The sequence below is a fragment of the Salmo salar genome, chromosome ssa13, assembly GCF_905237065.1.
Source record: "Salmo salar chromosome ssa13, Ssal_v3.1, whole genome shotgun sequence".
In the NCBI taxonomy this organism is placed as follows: Eukaryota; Metazoa; Chordata; class Actinopteri; order Salmoniformes; family Salmonidae; genus Salmo; species Salmo salar.
This window is the reverse complement of record NC_059454.1, coordinates 96,230,526-96,240,265: the sequence shown is the minus strand read 5'-3', so window position 1 is coordinate 96,240,265 and position 9,740 is coordinate 96,230,526. Positions and strand designations below refer to the sequence as shown.

At 46.8% G+C, this 9,740-nt stretch overlaps 1 protein-coding gene across 5 annotated transcripts in view; it reads left to right on the top strand.

The window, feature by feature from the left end:
- Positions 1 to 139: 139 nt before the first annotated feature.
- Positions 140 to 9,740, top strand: part of LOC106568293 (CAP-Gly domain-containing linker protein 1) — a 49,135-nt gene continuing 39,534 nt past the window's right edge. For 3 of the 5 annotated variants that reach the window (XR_006758401.1, XM_045692475.1, XM_014138497.2), the window contains exons 1-4: positions 3,663 to 4,170; positions 6,993 to 7,269; positions 7,341 to 7,825; positions 7,978 to 8,102. Coding sequence is in view for 4 of the 5 variants with exons in the window: in XM_045692475.1 (XP_045548431.1) it covers positions 7,182 to 7,269; positions 7,341 to 7,825; positions 7,978 to 8,102 (698 nt within the window). In the remaining variant the exon portion in view is untranslated. Of the gene's footprint in view, positions 280 to 1,057; positions 1,121 to 3,662; positions 4,171 to 6,992; positions 7,270 to 7,340; positions 7,826 to 7,977; positions 8,103 to 9,740 lie in introns of those variants that run through there. The other 2 variants (XM_014138495.2, XM_014138498.2) reach the window with 2 other exon arrangements.

Here is a 9,740-nt window from a genome sequence, read left to right as displayed (position 1 = left end):
ATATGATTTTAGCGATCCCTCTACATTTAACACACCCTTTGATTATATTTGGGCTATGTTTATTATGCCTGTGGAAATAACACAGTGGATGGATGGAGGGAGAAAGTTCAGAGTCAAACGAGAGAGGATGCTCCGGCTGACGTCAGTCGGGGGAAGGGCTGGCTGCTCAAGAAACCTGGCGGCGCAGGGTTTGGGTATTGTCGGGCTTACTGCAGCGTCTAGCTGGTTATCTTAATCGTTTCGATCAAAACAAACAGTGATTTATCGACAACGCTTCAGGTAAGCAATAGATGTTTTTACATAACACGCATATCCCCATTGTTTTTCTTTTTATGCAATGGAAAGCTGCCTAGCTAGCCACTGAAATTCCGACAGGGAGGGAAAGAAGCGAAGGCATCGGGAATTAAATCCACTGGTCCAAAGCAGAAGTGCGTAGCGGGTTAGCTAGCTAGTTATCTCCGCAAGTGACTATTCTCTCATACAATACATAAGTGGATGAGAGCATATATCGTACTTTCAATAAAGCAAAATTGCTCAATCAGGTTGCAGGTCGTGCTAGGTGTGTCAGCTAGCCAAGCAGGCGTCAGTCACATTCAGACCAGGACATGCCATCATTCTTCCTCTGTTCTAACCAGCTGGTGGCTAGCAGTAAATAGCCAGCTAACAGAAAGTATTAAAAGTAACCTATCTAATATCTATCAATATCATCACTCAAGAGCAATATAGCTAGATAACGTATAGCCATTATGGAAAGTTGCAGTGAGTGTGGGTGTAGACTGGGATGAGGAGAGACGCACCTGCTTGGAGAGACTGACTCATAGTAAATTGAGGTCAAAGGCAAGTTGTATTCATCCTCAGTAAAGCTGTCCTGTAACTGATGCTTTGGTCAGCTAGCTAGATATTTGACTAGCAATAGCAAACCATTCCTCAATCATTACTTGGACCACTGTCTATCTATTTGACTTAGACACACCTTATGCTATGGAAAGATCATCATTTTACATTTTAGTCATTTAGCAGACACTCTTATCCATCCACTGTGTTATTTTTTCCACAGGCATAATAAACATAGCCCAAATATAATCAAAGGGTGTGTTAAAGGTAGAGTGATCGCTAAAATGTGAGTACCTACATTTTCTTACTTTTTCTTATCATCAGCAGATAAGCTTAAAAGTAACGGTTAACTTGGCTTTGTTTCAATATTCATGTGTTATAATACATGTATTACGATCTGGAGAGTGGTTCTACAGAGAGTTAATAGCAGCCAGAGACAATAACAGCTCTATTTGACAGCATCATACTGGAATTGTTTTGGTCTAACACCAAGGGGAGGAGCGTCCCTGTCTACATCACCATGCAGGGAGAACCATGCAATTGCAGCCTGCAATTCCGGGCGTTCCTACATTCCAGCATCTACACAAACCCCTCTTTATACTTCTATTGGTTACGCTAGGGCGGGAGAGCTCCAGTACATTAGGTGGCGTTAATGCACAATAACGTTGGATGCCAGCCGCAGATACACCCCACACAGGGCGGGGGCGACAACGGTAGCTAGCTAGCCGTACAGTGGTAGACAGTGTCCTTCGTCCCTGCCTGTCGGGCACTGTTTTTCCGCAGTTCTATTAACAACGGCAAGGGCAGGAGGGAGTTTAGCCAGCTAAACTCAGCAAAAAAAGAAACAGCCCTTTTTCAGGACCCTGTCTTTCAAAGATAATTTGTAAAAATCCAAATAACTTCACAGATCTTCATTGTAAAAGGTTTAAACACTGGTTCCCATGCTTGTTCAATTAACCATAAACAATTAATGAACATGCACCTGTAACAGTGTAGGTTTCGTCCCTCTCTTCGCCCCAACCCGGGCTCGAACCAGGGACCCTTGCACACATCAACAACTGACACCCACGAAGCATCGTTACCCATCGCGCCACAAAAGCCGCGGCCCTTGCAACGCAAGGGGAAACCCTACTTCAAGTCTCAGAGCGAGTGACGTCATTGATTGAAACGCTATTAGCACGCACCACCGCTAACTAACTAGCCATTTCACATCGGTTACACTCACCCCCCTTTTGACCTCCTCCCTTTTCCGCAGCAACCAATGATCCGGGTCAACAGCATCAATGTAGGTTCCGTCCCTCTCTTCACCCCAACCTGGGCTCGAACCAGGGACCCTTGCACACATCAACAACTGACACCCACCGAAGCATCGTTACCCATCGCGCCACAAAAGCCGCGGCCCTTGCAACGCAAGGGGAAACCCTACTTCAAGTCTCAGAGCGAGTGACGTCACTGATTGAAACGCTATTAACTAACTAGCCATTTCACATCGGTTACACACCTGTGGAGCGGTCGGTAAGACACTAATAGCTTACAGTCGGTAGGTCAATCGAGGTCACAGTTTTGAAAACTTAGGACACTAAAGAGGCCTTTCTACTGACTCTGAAAAACACCAAAAGAAAGATGCTCAGGATCCCTGCTCATCTGCGTGAACGTGCCTTAGGCATGCTGCAAGGAGGCATGAGGACTGCAGATGTGGCCAGGGCAATAAATTGCAATATCTGTACTGTGAGACGCCTAAGACAGCGCTACAGGGAGACAGGATGGACAGCTGATCGTCCTCGCAGTGGCAGACCACGTGTAACATCACCTGCACAGGATCGGTACATCCGAACATCACACCTGCGGGACAGATACAGGATGGCAACAACAACTGCCCGAGTTACACCAGGAACGCACAATCCCTCCATCAGTGCTCAGACTGTCTGCAATAGGCTGAGAGAGGCTGTACTGAGGGCTTGTAGGCCTGTTGTAAGGCAGGTCCTCACCAGACATCACCGGCAACAACGTCGCCTATGGGCACAAACCCACCGTCGCTGGACCAGACAGGACTGGCAAAAAGTGCTCTTCACTGACGAGTCGCAGTTTTGTCTCACCAGGGCTGATGGTCGGATACGCGTTTATCGTTGAAGGAATGAGTGTTACACCGAGGCCTGTACTCTGGAGCAGGATTGATTTGGAGGTGGAGGGTCCGTCATGTCCTGGGGCGGTGTGTTACAGCATCATCGGACTGAGTTTGTTATCATTGCAGGTAATCTCAACGCTGTACGTTACAGGGAAGATCCTCCTCCCTCATGTGATACCTTTCCTGCAGGCTCATCCTGACATGACCCTCCAGCATGACAATCCCACCAGCCGTACTGCTCGTTCTGTGCGTGATTTCCTGCAAGACAGGAATGTCAGTGTTCTGCCAGCAAAGAGCCCGGATCTCAATCCCATTGAGCATGTCTGGGACCTGTTGGATCGGAGGGTGAGGGCTAGGGCCATTGCCCCCAGAAATGTCTGGGAACTTGCAGGTGCCTTGGTGGAAGGGTGGGGTAACATCTCACAGCAAGAACTGGCAAATCTGGTGCAGTCCATGAGGAGGAGATGCACTGCAGTACTTAATGTAGCTGGTGGCCACACCAGATACTGACTGTTACTTTTGATTTTGACCCCCCTTTTTTTCAGGGACACATTATTCCATTTCTGTTAGTCACATGTCTGTGGAACTTGTTCAGTTTATGTCTCAGTTGCTGAATCTTATGTTCATACAAATATTTACACATGTTAAGTTTGCTGAAAATAAACATAGTTGACAGTGAGAGGACTTTTCCTTTTTTGCTGAGTTTAGTTCGGTACATAGCAGGCGAGCAAGCTAGCTAGTTAGCTCTAGCTAACACACGGTGTCGATCGGTAGACAGTGTCCTTTGCCCCCACCTGTCGGGCACAGTTTACACAGCAGGCGGGAGGTAGGGGCGACACGTATGCTAGCTTGTCACTAACAAGCTAGTTAGCGATTACATGATGTCGCCCACTAGCCTCCCACCTTCTGTGATAGCGGGGGCGAGCGGTAAACAGTGTCCTTCACCCCCGCCTGTAGGGTGTCATGTAAAAATATTCCCTGCATGAAATAGTTCCCAATCGTTCTGATTGTGTTGTGATTGTGACGTCATGTTGTACATTTTCTCACAGCGTGAAAATGTTCCCAGTTCAATAATTGCATGCGAGTCTCTTTATGTGGATGGATGAGCTCTTGCGGATGTGTCTCGGTGTTTAAGCATTTGTTTGAGCAGTTCTGTTAACGACGGTGAGAGCAGGTGTTCAGCAGGCGGGAGCGAAGGACACTGTCTATCGGTGAATTTAAACAAACACTATATCGCCTCAAAACATGTTTAAAACTATAGTTTTTAATATAATGTATTGACAGTCCTTGCATCCATAGTCCTGTCTGAATTTGAGATCGGTTACATTTCTCCAGCCCCCTCAGTCTTTTATTGAAACATGGGTGGGGACAAGCTGTGTTATTGTTTCTACTGCTGATTGCCGATTTAAAGGGCACTAGCCTATATACAGTTGAAGTCGGAAGTTTACATACACTTAGGTTGGAGTCATTAAAACTCGTTTTTCAACCACTCCACAAATTTCTTGTTAACAAACTATAGTTTTGGCAAGTCGGTTAGGACATATACTTTGTGTATGACACAAGTCATTTTTCCAACAATTGTTTACAGACAGATTATTTCAATTATAATTTACTGTATCAGTGGGTCAGAAGTTTACATACACTAAGTTGACTGTGACTTTAAACAGCTTGGAAAATTCCAGAAATGATATAAGGGCTTTAGAAGCTTCTGATAGGCTAATTGGCATCATTTGAGTCAATTGGAGGTGTACCTGTGGATGTATTTCAAGGCCTACCTTCAAACTCAGTGCCTCTTTGCTTGACATCATGGGAAAATCAAAAGAAATCAGCCAAGACCTCCACAAGTCTGGTTCATCTTTGGGAGCAATTTTCATCTGTACAAACAATAGTACGCAAGTATAAACACCATGGGACCACACAGCCATCATACCGCTCAGGAAGGAGACGCGTTCTGTCTCCTAGAGATGAAAGTACTTTGGTGCGAAAAGTGCAAATCAATCCCAGAACAACAGCAAAGGACCTTGTGAAGATGCAGGAGGAAACAGGTACAAAAGTATCTATATCCACAGTAAAACGAGTCCTATATCGACATAACCTGAAAGGCCGCTCAGCAAGGAAGAAGCCAATGCTCCAAAACTGCGATTAAAAAGCCAGACTACGGTTTGCAACTGCACATGGGGACAAAGATCGTACTTTTTGGAGAAATGTCCTCTGGTCTGATGAAACAAAAATGTAACTGTTTGGCCATAATGACCATCGTTATGTTTGGAGGAAAAAGGGGGAGGCTTGCAAGCCGAAGAACACCATCCCAACCGTGAAGCACGGGGGTGGCAGCATCATGTTGTGGGGGTGCTTTGCTGCAGGAGGGACTGGTGCACTACACAAAATAGATGGCATCATGAGGATGGAAAATGATGTGGATATATTGAAGCAACATCTCAAGACATCAGTCAGGAAGTTAAAGCTTGGTCTTCCAAATGGACCCCAAGCACACTTCAAAAGCTGTGGCAAAATGGCTTAAGGACAACAAAGTCAAGGTAATTGGAGTGGCCATCACAAAGCCCTGACCTCAATCCCATAGAAAATTTGTGGGCAGAACTGAAAAAGCTCGTGCAAGCAAGGAGGACTACAAACCTGACTCAGTTACACCGGCTCTGTCAGGAGGAATGGGCCAAAATTCACCCAACTTATTGTGGAAGGCTACCCGAAACATTTGACCCAAGTTAAACAATTTAAAGGCAATGCTACCAAATACTAATTGAGTGTATGTAAACTTCTGACCCACTGGGAATGTGATGAAAGATGTCAAAGCTGAAATAAATCATTCTCTCTACTATTATTCTGACATTTCACATTCCTAAAATAAAGTGGTGATCCTAACTGACCTAAAACAGAGAATCTTTACTAGGATTAAATGTCAGGAATTGTAAAAAACTGAGTTTAAATATATTTGGCTAAGGTGTATGTAAACTTCTGACTTCAACTGTAAATGCAAGCCATTGGCCTAATTGAAGCAATGATCGACCTGACTGTGGTCAAACTAGTGTTGAGCTGCGTCCAAGATTCAGACAGTTCCTATAGTGTCTTTCCCCCCATAGGGAAGACAGAGAACAAGTGGCCAATGTTTCCCAGCTAAACCCTGACTGGATGAGAGATGGGACTGGAGAAACTCTCTGAGCCTCCTTAGATATAGGATGTCTACTCTGCTTTGTTTAAGGCCGTTCAGTCATGTCATTCTGGACAGATATCTTAGTCACTAGTCAGGCCTGTCCAGTAACAAGCACCGTTCCAGAAGTACAATGTAGTTATAATGATGTGTTTTCCTGATTGTGTGTGTGTGTACCTTGTAAGTGGTGGCGGCAGGAAGCCTAGTGGTTAGAGTGTTGGACTAGTAACTGAAAGGTTGCAAGATCAAATCCCCGAGCTGACAAGTTAAACATCTGTTGTTCTGCCCCTGAACAAGGCAGTTAACCCATTGTTCCTAGGCTGTCATTGTAAATAAGAATTTGTTCTTAACTGACTTGCCTGGTTAAATAAAGGTTAAATTAAAAAAAGTGAAATGCTGCTGGTTCAGTTTAAAATGTCTTGACTTCCTGTCCATTGTGTGTTTGGCCTTAAACTGAGCTGTTGCTTTGTGGGTCTGTCCTTTTCTGTCCCATTCTCCTTCTCTCTTCATCTCTTCCCTCCCCTCTCTCTTTCTCCCTCTCTCTTTCTCCCTCTTTCTGTCTGTCTGTCTGTCTGTCTGTCTGTCTGTCTGTCTGTCTGTCTGTCTGTCTGTCTGTCTGTCTGTCTGTCTGTCTGTCTGTCTGTCTGTCTGTCTGTCTGTCTGTCTGTCTGTCTGTCTCTGCTCTCTCTCTAGTCCCCTACTACTTCCTGATGTATAAACATTGTAATTACATAATCATACTACCACAGACACTGTCACTGTGCTTATGATCATTATTCAATAATGAGCTTCATAATGAATTGCATGTTATTTTTGTGAAAACGAAATCCAAATGACATCTATTTACACCTATCCTGTGTCTCCCAGGCCTGGGCCTCAAGGTGGGGCAGAGTGAGGTGGGTGGTGGGGAAGGAAGGCCTAGCCCCCATCCTTACAAGAGGCCAGCCCCAGCTTCTGCTCCAGTAGCCCCTAGCCCCCCATCCTTACAGGAGGCCAGCCCCAGCTTCCACTCCAGTATCCCCTTAGCCTAAGCCCCTCCAGGACCGAGAAGGGACCATGAGCACAGGCAAGCCCAGCGGAATCAAGCCCCCCAGTAAGATAAGCAGGCCAACTGGGTTACCAACACGCACCTCCCCTTCCTCTGGTAAGAATCAGCCGCAGGGCTCATCATGTATGTGCTGCTGCTGATGATGATGATGATGATTGTTTTTCTAGCTGCTTCCAAGCCTGTGCCCCCTGAGAAGTCTCCCACCCAGGATGGAGCAGTGGACTACCGGGTGGGGGAGAAGGTGTGGGTCAACGGCAACAAGCCAGGATATGTCCACTTCCTGGGGGATACACAGTTTGCTCCGGGCCAGTGGGTCGGCATCGTCCTGGATGAGGCTATCGGGAAGAACGACGGGTCGGTGGCAGGTGTCCAGTATTTCCAGTGTGAGGACGGCAGAGGGATATTCACACGGCCCTCCAAGCTGACCAAGACAGCTATGCCGGAGAGGGAGGCCAATGGTGGGCAGCCTAACCCTGGCGAGACAGGGGCCAAGTCCCCTACCGCTGCTGCAGTGGCTGCTATTACCACTGGTAACAGCACCAAGACACCGCTGAGTAGAACCGTGACCGGCAGTGGGTCAATGTCCAACCTCTCTGAGACCGACTCAGCCAGGAAGACCAGAAGAGAACTGAGACTGGGAGACCGCGTGCTGGTAAGTGTGTGTCTGTTTGTGTGTTTGTGTGTGTTTATGTTAGTGTATGTGTGCTCATGTTTGTGTTTCTGGCTCACAGATGTGTTAACTCACAGCTCTTTCTCCTTCTTTACCAACCTCTCTTTCTCTCCCCCACCTCTCTTTCTCTCAAGGTGGGGGGTACTAAGGCAGGGGTGGTGAGGTTCATGGGGGAGACAGAGTTTGCCAAGGGGGAGTGGTGTGGAGTGGAGCTGGACGAACCTCTTGGGAAGAATGATGGAGCCGTGGCTGGATCCAGGTTGGATATATTATGACACACGTATAGACAGAGAGCCTTAAAATAATGATACTGAATAAAAACCTGTCCTCCTCTTATGATTCAGGTGTAGTGCAAGTAAAAAAATAAATGAATCAAATCACATTTTATTTGTCACATGCGCCGAATACAACAGGTGTACACTTTACAGTGAAATGCTTACTCACCAGCCCTTTCTCAACAATGCAGAGTTAAAAAGTAAGAAGATTAGCAAGAATTATAATAGAAAATAGTAACACAATAAATAACAATAACGAGGCTATATAGAAGGAGTACCAGTACAGAGTCAATGTGCAGAGATACGAGGTAACTGAGGTAATATGTACATGTAGGTAGTAGGGGTAACAGTGACTAACCAATCAGGATAGATAATAAACAGAGTAGCAGCAGCGTGAAGACTGTGAAAGTGTGTCTATGTGTGAGTGTCTGTGTGTGTTTGTCGTCAATATGCATGTGTGTGTGTGTTTTTTGTGAGTGAGAGTATGTAGTGTGTGTGTATGAGTGTCAGTGTAGTATGTGTGAGTGTGTGGGTAGAGCGGTGAGTGTATAGAGCCAGTGCAACAAAAAAAGGGGGTCAATGCAAATAGTCCGGGTGGCCATGTGATGAACTGTTCATCAATCTTATGGCTTGGGGGTAGAAGCTGTTCAGGAGCCTTTTAGTGCAAGACTTGGTGCACTGGTACCGCTTGCCGTGCGGTAGCAGATATAACAGTTTATGACTTGGGGGGGCTGAAATCTTTGACAATTTTTGGGGCCTTCCTCTGACACCGCCTGGTATAGAGGTCCTGGATGGCAGGCAGCTCGGCCCCAGTGATGTACTGGGCCATATACACTACCATATGTAACGCCTTGCGGTCGGATGCCAAGCAGTTGCCATACCAAGCGGTGATGCAGCCAGTCAAGATGCTCTCAATGGTGCAGCTGTAGAACGTTTGGAGGTTCTGAGGACCCATGCCAAATACTTTCAACCCCATGAGGGGGAAGAGGCGTTTTCGTTCCCTCTTCACGACTCTGTTGATATGTGTGTGGACCATGATAGGACCTTATTGATGTGGACACCGAGGAACATGAAGCTCTTGACCCGCGCCACTACAGCCACCTCAATGTGAATGGGGGGGCTCGGCCCTCCGTTTCCTGTAGTCCACGATCAGCTCCCTTGTCTTGCTGATGTTGAAGGAGAGGTTGTCCTGGTACCACACTGCCAGGTCTCTGACCTCCTCCCTGTAGGCTGTGTTACTGTCGTTGGTGATCAGGCCTACCACTGTCACGTCATCGGCAAAGTTAACGATGTTGTTGGAGTCGTGCGCGGCCATGCAGTCGTAGGTGAACAGGGAGTACAGGAAGGTACTAAGCACACACCCATGAGGGGCCCCCGTGTTGAGGGTCAGCGTGGCATATGTGTTGTTACCTACCCTCACCACCTGGGGGCGGCCCATCAGGAAGTCCAGGATCCAGTTGCAGAGGGAGGTGTTTAGTCCCAGAGTCCTTAGCTTAGTGGTGAGCTTGGAGGGCACTATGGTGTTAAACACTGAGCTGTAGTCAATGCACAGCATTCTTAAGTAGGTGTTCCTTTTGTCCAGGTGGGAAAGGGCAGTGTGGTGTGTAGTACAGATTGCGTCA